The 19129-nt window shown below is 38.2% G+C and overlaps 4 protein-coding genes across 8 annotated transcripts in view; 1 reads left to right on the top strand and 3 right to left on the bottom strand.

Annotated features, from left to right (window-relative positions):
* Nucleotides 1-180: 180 nt before the first annotated feature.
* Nucleotides 181-2298, bottom strand: Nd-39 (NADH:ubiquinone oxidoreductase subunit 39). Its single transcript, XM_071780808.1, has 7 exons — nucleotides 2155-2298; nucleotides 1752-1969; nucleotides 1331-1624; nucleotides 1093-1259; nucleotides 866-997; nucleotides 604-793; nucleotides 181-502 (listed from the first exon to the last, which is right to left on the bottom strand). The coding sequence occupies exons 1-7, from the start codon at nucleotides 2192-2194 to the stop codon at nucleotides 320-322; spliced, it is 1224 nt and encodes a 407-aa protein (XP_071636909.1). The 5' UTR covers nucleotides 2195-2298; the 3' UTR covers nucleotides 181-319.
* Nucleotides 2299-2923: 625 nt separating this feature from the next.
* LOC139814628 (homologous-pairing protein 2 homolog) lies at nucleotides 2924-5272 on the top strand. Of its 2 annotated transcripts, none has more exons than XM_071781044.1 (3): nucleotides 2924-3287; nucleotides 3456-3628; nucleotides 3704-5272. In XM_071781044.1, exons 2-3 carry the CDS (start codon nucleotides 3476-3478, stop codon nucleotides 4151-4153), a joined length of 603 nt encoding a protein of 200 aa, XP_071637145.1. In that variant the 5' UTR covers nucleotides 2924-3287; nucleotides 3456-3475; the 3' UTR covers nucleotides 4154-5272. The 2 variants fall into 2 exon arrangements, with proteins under 2 accessions (XP_071637145.1, XP_071637144.1); XM_071781043.1 differs by having other exon boundaries at nucleotides 2932-3283.
* On the bottom strand, nucleotides 4900-8821 carry LOC139814862 (A disintegrin and metalloproteinase with thrombospondin motifs like). The gene is made up of 14 exons (XM_071781353.1): nucleotides 8749-8821; nucleotides 8315-8532; nucleotides 8067-8156; nucleotides 7726-7915; nucleotides 7536-7629; nucleotides 7297-7426; nucleotides 6974-7122; nucleotides 6801-6853; nucleotides 6507-6633; nucleotides 6066-6212; nucleotides 5862-5988; nucleotides 5647-5754; nucleotides 5247-5461; nucleotides 4900-5037 (listed from the first exon to the last, which is right to left on the bottom strand). The coding sequence occupies exons 1-13, from the start codon at nucleotides 8819-8821 to the stop codon at nucleotides 5270-5272; spliced, it is 1698 nt and encodes a 565-aa protein (XP_071637454.1). The 3' UTR covers nucleotides 4900-5037; nucleotides 5247-5269.
* Nucleotides 8822-10814: 1993 nt separating this feature from the next.
* Nucleotides 10815-19129, bottom strand: part of Sona (sol narae) — a 50179-nt gene continuing 41864 nt past the window's right edge. For 2 of the 4 annotated variants that reach the window (XM_071780845.1, XM_071780844.1), the window contains exons 11-18: nucleotides 16837-16892; nucleotides 15087-15213; nucleotides 14751-14915; nucleotides 14381-14507; nucleotides 14082-14186; nucleotides 13600-13751; nucleotides 12680-13092; nucleotides 10815-11599 (exon numbers count right to left, since the gene is read on the bottom strand). In XM_071780845.1, coding sequence (XP_071636946.1) covers nucleotides 11463-11599; nucleotides 12680-13092; nucleotides 13600-13751; nucleotides 14082-14186; nucleotides 14381-14507; nucleotides 14751-14915; nucleotides 15087-15213; nucleotides 16837-16892 — 1282 coding nt within the window. In that variant the 3' untranslated portion in view covers nucleotides 10815-11462. Of the gene's footprint in view, nucleotides 11600-12679; nucleotides 13093-13599; nucleotides 13752-14081; nucleotides 14187-14380; nucleotides 14508-14750; nucleotides 14916-15086; nucleotides 15214-16836; nucleotides 16893-18911; nucleotides 18965-19129 lie in introns of all 4 variants that reach the window. The other 2 variants (XM_071780846.1, XM_071780847.1) reach the window with 2 other exon arrangements.

The raw sequence follows: 19129 nt of genomic DNA, 5'->3' as shown, positions 1-19129 counted from the left end.
ATATTACATAATTTTTTAACGTCACTGAAGATTCCATGGAAAACTTTCGAAATAAAAGTTCTTTCATTCTTCTTTTACTTGATTTTTACCGTTACTGTTGTGAAAATAGGACAGAAATATGACAGATTCGACAAAGTGACCCGATATTATTCACCTAAAATTGATAGAACTCGTGAAACGTAAATGTTTAAATAATTTAATGTATATTTAAGACCGCGATATTTAATTAACAACATACTCTTTACAGCAAGTATCACTTTAACAGTAAGAGTACATATTTCATTCTATACTTATATTAATCTAACACATTGTTAGAAATTTAATGAATTGAAACAGTTGGTGGATCCGGAATAGGGTCGAACTCGCCAACACTCTCCATATATTGAACGTCTTTACGGTATGGTTTCAACTCCCAGTGCATTCGTGATTCCATTGTTGTTAATTCAATGCCAAGATCTTCTAGAGTTGGCAAGTCGTTTAATATCTTGTCAGATATAGTTTCCTACAAAACGCAATGTCAAGTTTATTAATACTATTTAATTTCTTATCTACATTATATTTTATTTGAGTTTGCGTTTCTCTTATAGTAAAATTAAAACGTACTCTTTCCAAACTTTCCCAATGTACACCTTGTAATGGATATGCGGGAGTTAGAAGTTCGTTCAAAGTGACTTTAATTTTGAAAAGTGGGGCGTATTTCAAGTCCATTCTCTTGTAGCCGTACTCGACTGGGTCGCGTATCCTTATGCGATGGAACCAGTCGAGTAATTCAGACAGTTTGTAACGCTTCGGCCTGCGCAAATAAAATATTCACATTTTGCGAAAATAATTAGGATAATGTTACAATTGCACGGATGTACCGTACCCGACAAACTGGTAAGTCTTGCCAGCCGTGTTTACAGGATCTTTCGCAATAGCTGTAATACCTCCGGCGACATCGTATACAGCCACTGGCTGTTTTTCCGTCTTTTCACCCTTTTCCCACAACGGTACGGTCCTGTGATTGAATGTATCGTATCGTCAGAGATCGTAAAGTTTTTAATATGTTTAATACGTTTTAAATAAAATTTATTTCTTCCTGCAAAATATTACCTGAAATGATGTCTCAGTATGGAAGAGTATACACGTGTGAATCGGTCCTCTTGACCCCATATATCCGCCGGCCGGATAATTGTAGCCTCGGGAAATTCTTCTAGCACCGCATGCTCGCCTTCCAATTTTGTACGAAGGATTTGAGAACCATCTTTCAATATGTGTGCCTTAACGCAAGAGTATTATTAAAGTCAAGAAAATCAAGTCATCATAATTTTGATATAAACGTTCAATTTACCACTGACTCTTCGCCTACGTTTAAGGCAGATACATGGATGAAGTGCTCAACATTAGCCTCCTTGCACAGCCTGGCAAGTCTTCTAGCTCCCTCAACGTGTACTTCGTGAAAAGTAAAGTTTCTCGTTTCCCAATCTCGCCCAATTAGATTGATAACAACGTTGGAGTACTTGATACACTTTCTTATCGACTCGTCGTCACGCAGATGAAACGGATGAAACAAAACTTGTCCCAAATCTCCACAGAGCTTCAGGCGCATGCAGTCGTACATATCACCTCTGTACGGTATTACTAACTGCAAATTGAGCAGGGCAATCAATCAAAGCTGATTATATTTCACTCATATCTATGTATCGCAGTAGAAATTATCGCTGTAGAAGCTGATGCCGTCAATTTCCTTCATTTCAATGCGTCATATGTACCTGAGTACCAATCTTGCCAAGGCGATTGCACACATAGCGGCCCACGAATCCAGTTGCGCCGAACAGGGTGCATACCATCCCGTTGAAGGAGCTACGTCCACCTGTGCCTCTCTTCAAAGAAGCGGTAGTGGGATCTTTGATGACTCGCGGCTGCGACGAATAATGATTCGTCTGCAGCGTCTGCACCGCAACGGCCGCGATGCATGTTGTCTGTCTTCCTAACGTACACAAATATACACAAATGTAAATTGTTGGTTACATAATTCCGAAACGATATCTGTCACACGGTGCGTGCGTAAAAAAGATTGTAAATATAGTTTTATGTGTAACACATTTATGTAATTCAATTTTTTGAAGCAAAAAACTAAATTTACAAAGGATGCGAGTAATGTGACAAGCTTACTTGCTGCTTGTAGAGTATACCTCGGTATCAAGGCGGCCATCTTTCTCGGCCATCCATATGTACTGTGCGGAATTCTTTCTTTGACGCGCAGTCAACATTTTCGACAACGATACAGATATTTTCACGTTTCTTTGGATGAAATGAATCAAGAAGAAATGTAGATCTGTTCAATCGAAAAAATTATGTGTTATAAAAATTTATAGTAGTCTTTTAATACATATCATTTCTTCTAAAATCCATATTATCCTTCTTTTTTACGCCAGCTATTTTCTTTTTAAAGCGGGGATGTAATATAATGTATACTTTAAAACTCATATTTATCGGTTATCAGAAAAATCGTAGGAGATTAGAGATATTGGGAGATTATATTTGTGCGAGAGCCAAAAATCAGATACAAATTTTCAAATTTTCAATTTTTTTTTTTTATAATATCATACATTATTAGTATATATATATATAATACATAGATCTTTTATTTATTAACAATAATTATACAAAATTTTCGACAAATAAAAATTAAATTGTTACAATTGTCAAATTATATGTTTCTCAAATTACTACTACATATATCCGATAGATGTCGCTGTACATCAATTAAATGATCCGCGTTCCAAAAGTCATCTAAATAAAATTGTGCAGATTTTTACCGCCTTGCGTTCCCAAGCTAATCAAAAAATGTTTTTTAAATATTTATCTCAATTGTTGCGTTGAAACGCGCGACATTTGAAACGGATTTAGTTTTCACAAAAAATATATTCTGATAATTTCAGAAATTTTCGAGGTTATTTCTTACCTTATTTCGTTCTCTTGATACCTTTGGACAGAATATTCTGTGTGATATAAGAGGTAGACTACCATCAATATTTTTGGAGTAAGTGGAGAAACTATGTACTTCGCGAATATTCTGCCAGTAGACATCAGACGGATTCTGCTGTCTGCATTGTTTGTTTTGCTTGACATCGTTTGCAAAGTGGTGGACAAATAGAGTGATACCAGCCAAATTAGCAAACGAAATTGTAGTAATTTTTCGTTTTTGCTAAAGGATCTTCGCATATGTATCTTCGTATATGTATTTCTCGTGCCAGTTCGTAGATATAGTGCTTATGATCTGCGTATGTACGATTAAAATGTAAGTATGTATTTTTCAAATGTATGTATTGAATCATTCTATTTGTAATTTTCATTTAGCATGCAGTCTGTGGCAATTAAACGCTTGCAAAATATCGCTGTGTTATCCTCTAAATATCTTAATTAGCTGTGTTACTATGCAAACTATATATATTTCAATTGTTACGTTGCAGTTAATTGAAGAGGCATAACAATGACTACGGCAGCTGTGTATAATTACATGAAAACGCAAAACAGACCCTACAGTGTGAATGACGTAGTCACGAATTTGCATAACGAATACAACAAAAATGCGGTTCAAAAGGCGATGGATCAATTGGTGTCGGATGGGAAGCTGTTCGAAAAAGTAAAGGCCAACATTTACAGCTATCGCAAGAATTAGAATATTTAAAATACACGACTATTTTCATTTTGTCTTTAGGTTTATGGCAAACAGAAGATATATTGCGCTGTCCAAGATTCAACGCAGGACACTGATGAACTTATGAGGATCGACAAGGAACTGCAAACTCATGCCGGTGAGGTCGAGAACAAATATCAGGAAGTCATGAGAGAAATGAAAGAACAGGAGACACTTTTAGCCTCTCTGAAGTCGAGTCTGACGTTGGAAGATGCACAAAAGGAAAAGATCGTTCTGCAAAAAAATGTAAAAGAATTAACGCTTAAATTGGACAAGTTGATGGAATCAAGCGGTTCTGAAGATTTGCAAGAGTCTAAACGTAAGGCACAGGAGAATCTGGACGAATACTCACGCGAATATTTAAAAAGAAAGAAGATTTGCGTTGAAATAATAGACTGCATTTTAGAGGGTTATCCTGGCAACAGAGATGAACTGTATGAGGAGGTAGGCATAGATTCAACGACTGTATAATAATCAGTGATAAAGAGTTCTCTCTTGGTTTCCCAAGTTCAAATTATTGTATTATTTCTATTTTTTGTCTAAGTTTCTTATATGTAAAATCATATTTATATTTAACGAATCAAGTGAAGTGTTTTGTGTTGAAATGATTAATATATTTAAATTTATGTATTAAATGTCATTTACATACATATAAAAAGTTATGTAAATCTCACTACTGCAAAAATTGCATATAAAAATACTCGTGCTTAATTAAATAGAATTACATTAGGTTCCTAAGTAGCACACGCCACGGTATTATTTATGAATTTTTAATTATAGCAGACAAATCAACATTTACTTTGTGCATTTATATTTTTTTGTACAGTTGCGTTATACAGGGCATTCCAAAACTATCATATTTTCTCTAATTATGAATACTAATGTCCTAGGCATCAATACACATCAATACAATTAGGTAATAGCGAAAGTTACATTAAAAAATTCACATTTTAAGTTACAGAAAAATAAAAGTATCAAAAATTTAATTTGTAATTGAGAAATTAATGTGGAAAATCTGCACCGAAAAGGGAAATTTTTGCTTATACAATGTATGATCAACAGAGAATATGATAGTTTTTGGATTTATTATATTCTGATACATATACAATATTCTGATATCATTGCGCGAATTATGCGTGCATATGTGACTTTCTCTGTATTTACATGCGTCAACTTTTATGTACAAAGGATTGAAAAATTTCAATCGGGATATAATTTAGTCTTAAAGGAACATAAAATATATCCCTGACATAATACATGATGTATATCCTTTTACTTTGTTCTTATATATGGTACCCCATTAAAGCAGCAGCAACGTAGAGTGCGGTTATCGATATATCGGCGTGTATGGTGTCCTGTAACACAAATTGAAATATTTATTTTAGTAGTAGAAGTAATTGTGTATGTGTGTGCGTCTACACATCAAGAATTGACTGATATAAACGCAATATAAAATATTAAAAGAAGATCGAACATTTGCTTCGTTTCGTTAATAACATAATTTAAATAAATTTCACAGTATTTGCATTTTTTAAAATATATAATTTTAGCAAATCGAATTTACCTCAATAACATTGATATTTATCTTCACGTGAAAAGTTTTATCTTTTCCTTGATTGTCTCCTTGATTCTGTCCTTCAGTTTTTGCAGTAATTGCAGCCACGGAATCTGTCTGATTTTTTGAAGGGTGAATTTCGGTAGGAACTTCTCGAGTAACTTCTTCTTTTCTTTGTCCTCAGTTATCACTCCTTCAAGCACGCATTTGCCATTTAAACAGATCTAAAAAGAGTACCAGATAATAAATATTTACTATCGTTAACGTATATTGTAATTGTTTAATAACAATAATTTCTGCAATTACATTTCTACGATAAATATTTCTTATAATCTTTACGATATTAACGATAATAGCTATTTCTCAAGAATTTCGATATTTAAAATAAAAAAAATAGCAGAACTCTTACCAAACCTTCCCCACAAGGAGAACCTTCCGCTGCTGACGCGAATGCTCTGCAGTAGCCCTCGATTCCAGGATATTCGCACTCCAAGCGAATGCATACCGTAGCGTCTTTCTGTAAAGCAAACCTATACGTTGTAAATTTTTTCAAAATTTTTCCGAGGCAAAGCTGATTTTGCATATGAGAGTACCTACATCGAGATTACAGCTTGAATAACTTACGTTACACGCCGGCGTACCGAAGACCTTCATGCACTGATCGTCCAAAGACATCAAAGTCCCGGGCAATACAAGCGCCACCGGTGGACCCGTTACGGGCTCGTTGTAAAGACACTTTGCCCTGTCCTCGCTGAAATAATTCTTAAATTAATGCCATTTATAAAAAAAAAAATTAATATGTAAAATGTACGCGCGTGTTATACGTACGTGATGAAATTGTAGAAGGCGTTTATGCTGCACGAGGACCATTCGAAGCCGTTCTCGTGCAACATCAGTCCGCTGGTCATGATGAAGCCTTCTTGAGCCGGACAATCTCCGGCGCCTTTCGGATTGCCGTCGTGCCGCGCTCCTATTCTGCAACGCGAAAGGATCATTTTTTTATCGTCAAACATTTTTTAATTAATAATTGAGCAATTATTACAGTGAAATATGTATCTTTTCCTTCTTTATGTATGTATATAATTATCTATAACGTCGCAGAAGCGATAATTCACGCGTTTCTTTCTCGCACGGATCTCGGAATTGAATTCGATTGTTGGCACGATTAAATTTCTTGCCTGAGAAATTCTCGTGAATAAAATTCCTTACAAGTTTTTCTTCTGCAAGAAAAAAAAGACAATGCAAAACGCATGCAAACACTAATCTTACAGATGGCCGAGTTCGTGAGCCGTAGGGATGATACCGGAAAATCCACCGTTGTCCTCGACAATTCCTACGGCCTCGGATGATTGCTTCGTTGCATTTCTGTCGCATGCACCGGCTACGTACGCATATCCTACGGTCGCAAATTTACCATTATTTCATATTTCCTTTTCCTCCCCCCGTGGAGGATTGTAATTAACGACAAACACAGAGCCGCATTTTTCGTATACAATTATTATATACATATAATCCTTTCTAAAAAAAGGTGTTATATATATTTCAGCTTTTCAGCAGACTTACCCAAAGTCGAGGTGTCGCAAAAGTCATCGGTGAGCATGTTGCACATATCCAGACTGAAAACCACATCGGATCGTATTATTTTATCGTCGTCTATTACAGTCTACACCGTTATATATTCTTATAATTCTAGAAATTAAGGAAAGAGAACGTACAGGAAACCACCGGATACTTACTGTGTCATAGCAATCGCCATGTCGTAAAAATCTGTCGGGAATCTACTCTCGCGATAAAAGTAATCAGCCATGCCGCGTAGAGCACGATCCGCGTCTACCGATGAAACCTCGATACGACTATCTTCCAAATACGGAATCGCATTGTTGTCCTGAAACACAAAGAGGTGTTACGTTAAAAATATTCCTATAAAAAATATATATTAAACACATATTAAATACGTAATATTTAAAACTCGGAAATTGTTATCTTCTTTTTTTATTTTTGACGCAATAACTGAAAAAGATACGTTGAGCGTGATGAAGAATATTGGGCTAAAATTTACCGTGCTTATGATTATTCCTGCAATGTTAAGTCGAATTTTGGGCGTGGTCAGCAAGCGGTACCTCAAATCGACTCCGTTCCAAAACGAGACGAGGTATTTTATGGCCTGTTCGATATTTTCGCCGAGTAATCTGCAATAAACAGAAAAATTAATAAAAGAATAATATATTTATTTTTGTTATAGAAATTACAAAATTGTTTGCAATTTATGACTGGCGTTACATATCATTTTACTTTTACCTGTACATAGTGTAGTCGGCTACTATTATGATTTGCGGATAAATGATGTCTGGGGCATCGCGTTTCACCGTCTGGTCCTCAGGATCTGTAATCTCTGGAAGAACGTACCATAACATTAATAAGACTTGAAATTCCAGAAGGGAATATAATACCCTTGAAATTGTCAGGTAGACATATTCAAATGGCTTACTCAGATCTTTGTACTGGTCCAACGAAGGTATCTTATACACCACGTGATGATGCGTGTAGTCGAATTCATCGTCTTCCGTCACGTTCTTCGTATGAAGCGGTTCGTAGAGATTGTGCCCTCCGTAAAGAACGTGCTTCAGAATTCGTCGCGGCAAAGATTTGATGACGTATGTGTTATTAAGCACTCCGTCCTGCAAAGAAAACGAAGTGTCGTCCGTTTATATTTATGTACATTTAAGAGGGAAAAAGGAAAGAGACATCTGCTCCTCGATAAAAATTTTGAGATACTTGAAAATCGAGGGGATCCATACAATTGGGATCCAACGAAGATCCAAATCTTACCAAGTGTACTTGGCCGTCAGGAGTGGGAGTTAGTAAAACCGCACTCGAAGAGTGTACGTCTTGAAGCGTGACTCCCAGATAATCCATAGCCTGTGACAAGAAGGCTAATTAATCAGTAAAAATTGTTTACACACTTATTTCGCGTACAGTATTTTTTACTATAGTATTATAAACATTTGGAGACGCTACATGAGGTTTAATTGTACTACATGGCACTTGTTTCCAATACGATCGCGAATCAAACTTACCTTGGGCACTTGCTTGTATTGCAATCCTTCTGGTGCTTCCGAATCGGAAGAAACGGTCCACACGGGGGTGTTCTCACTGGCGAGGATACCTTCCGTGGGATTCAAGTACAATTTGACGTCGTCGTTGAAGACTTTCAGCTTCAGCTCGTTTGTAGCTTCTTTGACATCGTCATTCTTCACCAGGCGATGCGATACGGGCACCACTTCGTACTTGGGTACTGACAGTTAATATAAATTAAGATTATAAAAGCTGTATAATGCAAATAAGATAACGGCATTATTCCATTGGGATATTCTATCGCGATTATGTCATTAATGCTTCTTGATCTAGGAAAAATTTGAATAATTAGAAGAAAAAGGAAAAGTTTAATATTGAAAAAGCGCTTTATGAGAGTAAAGAATATTTTTCTAAAGGGGTGGCTTTATCCACTCACCTTGATGATGCGGCGTGTGAAAAATGGACATCACTTCGTTCGGCGTCATGTACTCGTGAAGCTGAAAACACATCCTTTGATTTCTAACATTCTGGCCTCGCACTTCTCACTTTTACGCGGACGAAACAATAATCATTTTACATTTCTATACCTTAGACTTAGAGGTAAAGTATCATATCTCCATTATTATAAATTTAAGGAAAAGAGTTTAAAGTTTTAAATAGTTTAATGAGTTTTTAATAAAGTAATTAAACTGACTTGTTTATACTACAACTGCCAATAAGACTGTACTTGACCTAAAAAACTAGAAATAACAAGGTACAGATTTATAATTCTACATTACCTTTTTGCATCGTGAAAACGGTATCCCGGTCAGGCATAATAGAAATATCACGCGGAACATTCTCTACAGATGCCTCCGCGAAAGGCGGTCTTTGAATTTCTTCGTAATTTCGCCCGAATTGTTTATTGTCAAAGATCAAATAATATGGATAGCGATCTCTCTCGCGTATCCTGATATTTGCGAATATATCTCGCGACCATTCGGCGAAAGAGCCCGTAGTCCGAATACGAGGGAGGATCATTTCGCGCCCTATATAAATTAGCTGGCCGATGTTTGATCTGTGCTCGTGATTACCACGAGCGAAACACTTGTACATATAACATATGATTTGCGCGCGAGCACAGTAATGAAGAAAGAATTATACAAATTCATAATTCTTGTGTGTGACAGCCGACATACGTAAAGACTCGATCGATGAATTAAACGTCCTGTCAAGGATCAAATTGTTCGTTGCATTTTTGATCGTCGAGCTGTGCTTGTATTCTATAATAAAAATACTGTGAGTTACTTTATCCTGGCAAAAATTTATAAAAGAGGATGATAAAAAGGAGAGATGCAGGAGAGAAATAAAGAAGGATTAATAAATAGAACCATTAAGGTGTTTAAAGAACGAATAATTACAGGAAACTGACAATAGTTTTATTCACGATAAATGCTTTTATCTGTAAGAAGTTATTAACAATCGATGTGCAATTCGCATAAACTCTGTCGAGGAAAAGAGAAAAGAAGGAAATATACGTACTAATTTGCCAAAACACCGTGATGTCGAAACGTTGATCCACGTCTGATTGATGGTATGTGTGCTTTTCCGATACGTAAATTCTTATACACAAATAATTATTATTTTTTCACGAAAGACGTTTTCCCGAATTCCTCCGATTCCGATCCCCGATGACGTTCTGAGCGATATTTTTACATCTGCTCGCTGCCAAACAAATCGTTTATCACGCATCTTCTCCGATATGCAATGTGCGCCCGTGGGGTACATTCCCGTATTTTGTTTATGTATAATTGCAGATCCACGTCGATTCACATGCGACAGTTGATAATACGCCGAATAAGAAATATATTATATGTGTTGTACACGTACCGTTACATCACAAGACGCCGCGGCGTTTGCTCTTGTTAGCATAATCAATCATCGATTGTCCGTGGCTACCGTCGTCAGATCTTAATGATGGCAGATTTCGCCATTGAGATTCCTCAAAGACTACAATATTCGATTTTCACGTGAATTATTTGTGTGTTGGCTTTTCCCAGAATTTTATTTATCGCTGCTTCTCTAGCCTTTAATCCACTTGATAAAGTTTTAATAAAGAGTAAAATTATGTAGATTCTTTTCATGCATCTATTATTAATTGTACATCTGAAAAAAAAACTAGAAATCTCAAATTCAAATAGTATTCTTTTACATCTATTTTTGAGACGTAATTTTTATTATAAATACTGTTTAACTTTGTTAATCAAATAAATAAATACTTTTAATCCGCAAACTAGGAAGTTACACAGTAAAGTATAATTGCAAGATATTTTTCCTGTTTCATATTTTCATTCATTTATCGATTTCTTTTTCTTTCAGATCAGAATGTAAAAATATATAAAATAATGTAAAACGCTCCTGGGTTTCAGATATTTTATATTTCTCTAGGTGGTTACATAATTTATATATAATTATATCAATATATAAATTACAGATATAGGGCTAGAAGAGGAAGACGAAAGATGTTTTAATTATTCCCATTTATTGTCTTGCGTTATACAATTTCTGTAATTTCCAAATGGCTTTATCCGCGCGCACTCGCGCGCGTTTTTATGTTCGCGAGAGATATACGCACGACGCACCTGTGCCTGTGTGTAACGAGTCTTTCGCGAGATCGCTCCTTATTGAATAAATATGAACGCAGACGAAATCTCTATCGTACCGATTGACAGTCTGCTCCTTTTTAGAGATTCACTACATCGTTCAGTACCTCGGTGAAGATTTCCACGGGTACCGTATCGCAAGAATTGGAACATCTGGAGGTATGTGAGACACACATTTGCTGAGTCGAGCTACATTTAAGAGGCGAATGTGATCGTCGCGATCAAAGAACCGCACGAGGACCCGACGGAGATTTTCTCGTCTACCCGCAAAAAAAGGAAAGATACAGAGAAAGAGAGACGAAACGAGAGTGAAAGATCTTTCCCCAACTTCTGTCATTCCGACGCGGCGCTTTTCCGGATGCTGCGAGTTACGACGGCGAGAAGCGACAGGGCGCCCGATAAAATCCTCATCCGTGGCGGGTGTCTCTAAGCGCGACGTCGTCGAGTAAATTATTAAATCGATTTTTCTTGTTCTTTATTTCTTTTTTCTTGTCCTTAATATCATTATTTAGTCAGCACAGATCGTCTTCAGGGACGCGCAGCAGCGACTCTTCACAGATTGTAAATGGCACAGCCATGTTCTTAGCCTGTCAATCAGCTCCGCGCAATCTGACCCCACGTCCGTGCATTCACCGGCCTCTGTTCCTGGAAGCAGACGGACAAATTAAAATTTCGATCTCAATTACGTGCATTCGATTAGAATAGTCTATAGAATGCCTGGAATAGAATTGAAAGTGATGCAACAACATAGAATTATTAGTAATCCTATCCGTGGAAATCACAATATATCTTATCGCCTCCACAGATATTACATAAAAGTATCATACATATATTCACGTTATTATACACATATCACTGTCCTACTAGTACGTTTGTTGAAGAGAGATATAAAGAGCGAGATATGTCCACATTTGCGATGCTTATGTGCATCTTTGTCGAAGAAACACAAATGAGATGTGTACAACCGCTTCATTTCTATCGAATCAATATTAGAATCTTCATTCGCAGTTTATCTAAAGATTGATTCGATAGGGGAAAGAGATATTTACAAAAAAAATATATACAAAATATACATACAAGAGAGATAAACTGTTAAAACTCCGAGTTAATTTAATCAATATTATATCGATGAAATTCAGAACCAGGGTTAACGAGAAAGAATTAACGATAATCAGTATGAAGGACCTTTATCGGCTCATGAGATCGGTCGTATGAGATGGAAACTCAGTTTACAATACTCCTGATATTCCATTAGTGACAGAGAAAACATAGAAGCTGGATTCGGGGAGCGCGCTATTAGCGCTATTTGCTTATTCTATTCTTGTTTTACACCTGATGAGCGATAAAGATAGAACGATGCAATAGCGCTAATAGCGCGCTCCCCGAACGCAGCCAGAGAAGTAGAGATATTATACAAAATGATGAAACAGTTTCCAAGTATCGGCAAGTATTATCGGAGAAACCGACAGAACCGATAGAACGACAATGAACAGTGTCGGAACCAATGTCTCTCGAAAGGTTCCTTGCCGGCAGGACTCGCCACTGAAGAAGTGGACAGAAACAGAAAAGACAGGGAGAGAAGACCGTCGGATACCGAGAATCCGTCGCGTTAACGGCAAGAGACGAAAGTCATGCAAAATTAAAGACTCGTCTTGAGAGTCGGAGGAGAGAATAGAGAGAAGAAAAAAAAAGAAGGTACGGCGATGGTGCACAGGATTCTCTTACCGCGGCCGTCATTTCGAAGGCCGTTCTGATATCCTTTGGTCGTCGTGGAAAGCTCCACGCTGATCGTGTTCTTATACTTGAACGGACTAAGTTTCGGACCGTAAGTGACCTTCGGAGTGGTACTGACGGTGTAATACGAGTTGAAGAAATTGTTGGTTCTCCTGGTGGTGCTGACGCCGCCACCAGTGTCGCTATTACTATCATAAAAGCTATTATTACTGTATCTAGTCTTGTATCGATCGGTGTACAAGTTATTGATAATTGTCCGCGTGTATTTTGACACCGTGGTTGCGAACGGGTTTGTGACGCGTTTGTAAGGATTAGTTGGCGTCCACGATATCGTCGTCGTCGTCGGTGTCGACGTGGACACGCTCGATAATGGTATGCTTTGTGTTGATTCCCAACCTGGGTACCTGTGTGGCATATTATCATGGTGTTACTACACATTCTCTGCATTCTCATATCAGCGCACTGTATACTGCTAAATGAAAGCGGCAAACCAGTTTTTCATCGTAAATATGTTGTTCATCCTTATATTGAAGCTACAATATGCTAAAATGCAACAGTGGGTCACCTAGAAATACACCTGTCAATACGGTTCGATAAATATCGCTGACGTAACTTCAACCCTCAATTTTTTTTTAAATTTTACAATATATTCGTGACAATAGATTCAAAAACATTTATTTATATCTTCAAAAATTATTATATAGAAATTTCATTCTTTCTTTTAATGAACGTTAGGAAGATTAATCGATCATAACACGAAAGAAAAAAAACAAGTTCTTTTTCCTCGTTTGCACACACGTGGCATTCAAAGATTAGTGAAATCTGGCTACGTGTCGTATCTACCTATATGCCACTTCTGTGTTGCTCGCGTTAGAAAACAAAATAAATCACTCGAGTTCTCGGATCATTACCTGTAGTCTGTGTTGTTGTAATGAGCGAATATCGGCCGAGTATGTAATGCGGAATTGAATATGCTGTCTCGGCGTACGTACGTCGGAATGTTCTGCGTATAATCCGGTATTATGTTCTCGTGCTCCGCCACGCACTTCCCGTTCAGGCAGTACTGGAAATCAACGTCAACGATCAAGCGATTAAACAACTGTGTAAAGACATCTTGAGAAGATATATGCCGAATATTGTTATCTCAACGCTGTTATGTAAAATTACACGATATCAACACATCGCGTATAACGTCGGCGTCGCCAAGATTTATGAGATTCATTTCTGACGTAATTGCGCGTTACAATTGCGACGCACGCGTCACGGAAGCTATACCGTAAGCGTCATGCAAGCTGCATTATGTATATTAGTAGGAATGTCATGTGCCGAGAGGGACATTTCTTTTTACAGACGGAAGCAAAAGACGTTGTTGCAAAACTCTCTCTCGCTTTACCTGACCGTCTCCGCACGGCGAACCTTCCGCTGCTGGGCGATACGCGACGCAGTATCCGGATCCGGCGTCGAAGCAGAACAGCTGAGCGCAAACTCGATCGTCTTTCTGAAATACAGAATGTAAAAATATAAAAATAGATAAATAAAATAAGTAGATGTGTGTGACAATAATAATAGATACAACTTTATCGTAGTTTAATGTCTTATATAGAGCTGCATTCTTTAAATCAAAGCAGATGGGATTAACTTAGAAATTATTGGAATTAACTAAGCAAATTTTACAAAAATTATGATACATACGAAACAAGCGCTTGTTCCACGATCTTTCCGACATTGCGCATCTAAAGATAGGAGTTTTCCCGGAAGCACTCTGGGCAGCGCCTCGTCCTCGTGAGGTGCATTGTACAAACAGGTCGCTGTATCACCACTAAAAAAGTGAAAAAAATAGCGTGCATGGATTTACCATTTGTTTCTATTTCATGTTAAAAATCTGATTATTTATTTATTTATACATTTATACTTCGTAGAAAGTTGCAGAAGTTCTGGATACACTAGACTAATGCACAACACGTCAAAGTCCATTTAAGAAATAAAAGAAATGATCGGAAAGGTAATTATATAAAAACAATTCTCTCGCACATTTCTTCTGATATCGCGCGCAGTTACCTACTTTAGAAAATGATGGAAGGAGGACACACTGCAGTGGGACCATTTGAAGCCCTTCTCGGTGTGCCTAAGATCGCTCATGATGTATCCGTCTTCCCAGCGACACTTTTCGGCGCCTGGTCCACCCAGGTAGCTGGGCGGCGGTGAACCGTCGTGAACGGCACCCAATCTGCGATTCGCGCAAAACGTACAATTTATTTTTAGCTCGTTTAGCATCAATCGGTCGTTCTCGTTTCAGGCAGAAGAAAGGTGGACGCGCGTGGTGGTAGATAAAAAGTAGATAAAAGCGGGAGGGAAACGGGGAAAGATTTGCAAGACGGTGATTTATGGGGGTGCTTACAGGTGGCCGACCTCGTGCGCAGCGACGATGATACCGCTGAATCCGCCGGTATCCTCGATGATTGCGACCGAATTCACCTTCTCGAGGCGCTTATTCACGACGCACGCCCCGCCGACGTAAGCGAATCCTGTGCAGAGGAGACTCTTTAGCAATGCCATCGGCGTTTGCATCCCACCGGCTACGTGCGTACATCGAATACGGTAGCGCTACTTCATTTTTACTGCCAGAATCGTATTCGGTATTAACGCAAGCTGTCTCGTTAAATTAGCGACGAAAGCATGTCTCCACCGTAAACGTAACGTTGCTCCATTTCTTTTAAAATCGGGATTTTGACTTTTTGGGACATCATGCCCCCGTTTAAAATTTTAAAATTATGTAACTCTACCGAGACATCGCGGATCCACTTCAATGTTCACGTTTGCGTTTAAGGCGAAGAAACGCGCGTTGTTAATGCACCATAGATTTTGCCAGTATGTCGAGTAGTAGTTTCCGCGCTACGGGGATTAATATTATTAATCCGCTTGCGGCGGTAAATGTTAAAAACGAGTAGTCAGGGTCGATATATATATATATATATATATATATATATATATATATATATGCGGCATGCATCCGGAGTTAATTCGCGTTAATCGCCCAAATGGTTAACGAGAGAGTTAGCCCAAGATACTACGGGTGGTTTACGTTCGAGTAGGTTCCGTGTGGCGAATCGGCCGATCAACGGATCGGGAACGTCGTCGGCTTTCCCCTCCCTGGTTTCCCCGATTCAATATTCGATCAATTGCGGGAAAAAGTAGGCGCATCTCTCTTTAGCGTTGCTGTGATTTGTCAGAGACTTACCAAAGACCACGATCCGTGACAGTGTAATGCAGCCAAAGGTATACAAGAGCACATGAATTATTATTCAGGAGAGATACAGAACAAAGAGCGCAGGCGATGTAAAAAGAAAAAAAAAGAGAATAAGGAGAGAAATTGAATTTTGAGCGATTGTTTCTTCTCTCGCCACGAGCGAGACGCAATACTCGATGCACAGAAGACCGGTGAAACAATGGTATATACATAAAATGCGGAAATAGTAACAGTCGTGTAGATACAGTGGCGGATTACAATGGAATTGCCGCTAGATTTGATCAGATTTCTTCGCGTTCGCGCTTCGTTTTTTGTCAGCTTAAATCGTCAAAATCACCTCGATCCGCCACTGTATAGATACCGAGACCTGGGCGTATATGCAAAATAGATATAAACATATATAGAAAATAGGTTTAAGCAACTGTGCAAGGGAACAGCAGAGTTCGATAGAGGCAATTGCTTGACGCATTCTCGTTGCTGAATTGCAATCTGTATGATGCGCGTATGACGCCGAAAAATTATTACATAAGAAGGGAAAAGTAAGAGACACATTAGAAATAAAGTAAATATAATGTTTAGGTGATACAGGTAAAGTATGTAACAGGGAGCTCGCTTTGAATAATTTCTACGATTGCCTTCTAAGTCTCGAAGAATTGAAAACGGTAAAATAGAAAACTTTGAATTTTCTTCCGATCTCTCGATCTTTCAAAACAGTTCACCAGATTTCCTTCAATCAATTTATCTGACTCGATATTAATACAACTCGCGCTAAATATTGAGACTGGAAATCTGGAGATTGAAACTTTGTAAGGCAGTGCGTAATGTGCAAGACTGAAAGTTGAGAAAGCTAAAAAAAAAACAACTAGTTTCCTTCCTCTTGGATTCGAAAAAAAAAACGTACCTGCGGTTCCTCTATTGCAAACATCATTCGCGTATTGCCTCCTGCACATATCTAATCTGCAATGCAATAACAAAAAATACTCTTTACTCATGTAGATTTCACGTTCGGCGAACATTTCTGACCTGGTCACGGGACAGACAATATTCAGACAGTGGAATTCAGACACACCGCTCGTATTAATCCTTTTGCGATACTGTACAAGAGAATGGAAAAAGAAAAAAAACATATAAAGGATAGTCGCTCGAACGAGTTTGAAACGATTCGGTTCGAATCGTAGTTCCCCCATGGATTTCTCGCGAATATTGGTACACAAATGATAATCATCCTCTCGAGAAACTGACCGTGTATAAAAGTGTGACACACCACTCTGCGTTTTGAGAAAAAGTTCCGTGATGTCCTTGCAATAATCAGTAATGCGGATTTGCGTGTGGTCGGAAGCAAACACACCCGCGAAGCGAACGAATGTCCTCGCGATAACCATGGATTTGTAACCGGCACAATTTCGGCGCGACCGGTCGGATTCCGATGGTTTAGAATTTAGACGCACGAAAATAATCTCCGCACAACGCCAGTCACGCACGCCGATATTGTGTCAGTTTCAATCCTTTCGATTCTCCGCGCGTACAAAGAGAATAAAGAACGCGCTCCTTTCCGGAGGCAACCTCGAAGAAACACGTGTTGCGGAAGCGCGTGTGCGACTAATGAAATATTAAATAAAAAAAATTAATAAATAAATAAAAGCGAAAAAAGAAACACTCTCTATACGTATTGGTGCGTGACTAAACGTCCGCCTATTAAGCGGTAATTTCGCATCGAAATCGATTAATCAATTTTACGCGATTGCGAGCTCCGGCACTTCGATTGAGCGCGGCAGGCGGGTCCGATTTATTGTATGTACAACATTTCATTGCTCATATGTCGCACTCCTTTGTAATCGAAACAGGAATTCGCAAAATTAATTGTCTAATAAGCTGCAAACTTGTAAATCACGTAGATCTGCGTAAATGAAGACTGAACGTGCGAGAATAATGCAAAAATGTAAAAAGGGCTGAAATATACTACCATTATATCGATGTGTGCGATAAAATTCACCCATATGTCATATTTGGAGATAAAATTTGTTTAAATAAAATTTAATAGGGTAATCTTTAACATCGATTATAAAATTGTCGGTTTGAATAGTTTTTCAGTTCCCTTTACTTTCCAGATATATTTCTACACCTGTTTGGAGTAATCTTGCCTAGAGTGTTGCGAGATACAACTAATAAAAACTAATTTAAAAAAAACCTGAATCAGAAGGAAAGATTTATATTATATACATCAGTTCGATCTACGATTATGTAACTTACGCGTACACAAATAATTCCGCGAATCACCATGTATATAGGCACATTTTTAAGGATCTACAGGAAACTCACGTCGATTTTTATGACTTTCCGATGCAAATGCCAAACGAGTCTGTCCGGAGATACGTGATACTTTATTCAGTGATACGTCTCGATTTTTACGAATCTACAAATCTACGGTGTTTCCGTGTGTGACGCAATTGGCACGATCATCTGGTGTTACGGCATTCAAGACCACTTCTTCCGCGGCCACGGATTATGCGTTATTAATTAAATTAAGATTAGTGGTACCATACCCACTCCTCATTCGCTCCTCCTTGCTCGAGCGTGTGTGCGTAAGAAGCTCTGGTGAATTACAAGTGCATTGTCTCGCAGACACCGGATTACAAGTCTTTAATTTCACTCGTTGCATTATCGGGACCACGCGAGGAAGATATTTCTGTCCGAAGGTTATTTGTTATTTTGCACCAGCGAGTATTTTCTCGCTAGTTACTAATTAGCACGTGCCACGTAGCGATTCTCCGATTTCTCGACAGAAGAATATCTTCCCCCCAGAATCCCAAGACATCCCCTAACAACGTTCTACTGTACCTGTTAGACTATATACCATTACTGCGTGTACCGTCAACAATACCGTCAACTATATACAAGCTAGCAAAAATGCTGTACGTTTATAAAACTTAAGGAAAAAAAAGGAGTAAAGCGTGATCGCTATGTAATAAACCATACCGGCAGTTCCCTTAGTGCAGCGGCCGCCTTTCCTACGACGGCACATATCATACCTGTTTTGCGGAATAAAAATCGAGAGTATGAAATCATCAGAGAGAATAAAACGTGAGAATTATAATAAATATTATCGGTCGTAACGCAAAAAGAGGAAACGGAGAGTATTGAAATTAATTGAATGCTTCTAAGGACGCATTGACGACGCTTCTCTCGTTTACGTC

This window comes from Temnothorax longispinosus, chromosome 6 (assembly GCF_030848805.1).
Source record: "Temnothorax longispinosus isolate EJ_2023e chromosome 6, Tlon_JGU_v1, whole genome shotgun sequence".
NCBI lineage: Eukaryota > Metazoa > Arthropoda > Insecta > Hymenoptera > Formicidae > Temnothorax > Temnothorax longispinosus.
Note: the sequence above shows the minus strand (reverse complement) of the source record. Positions and strands in the feature narration are given on the sequence as shown.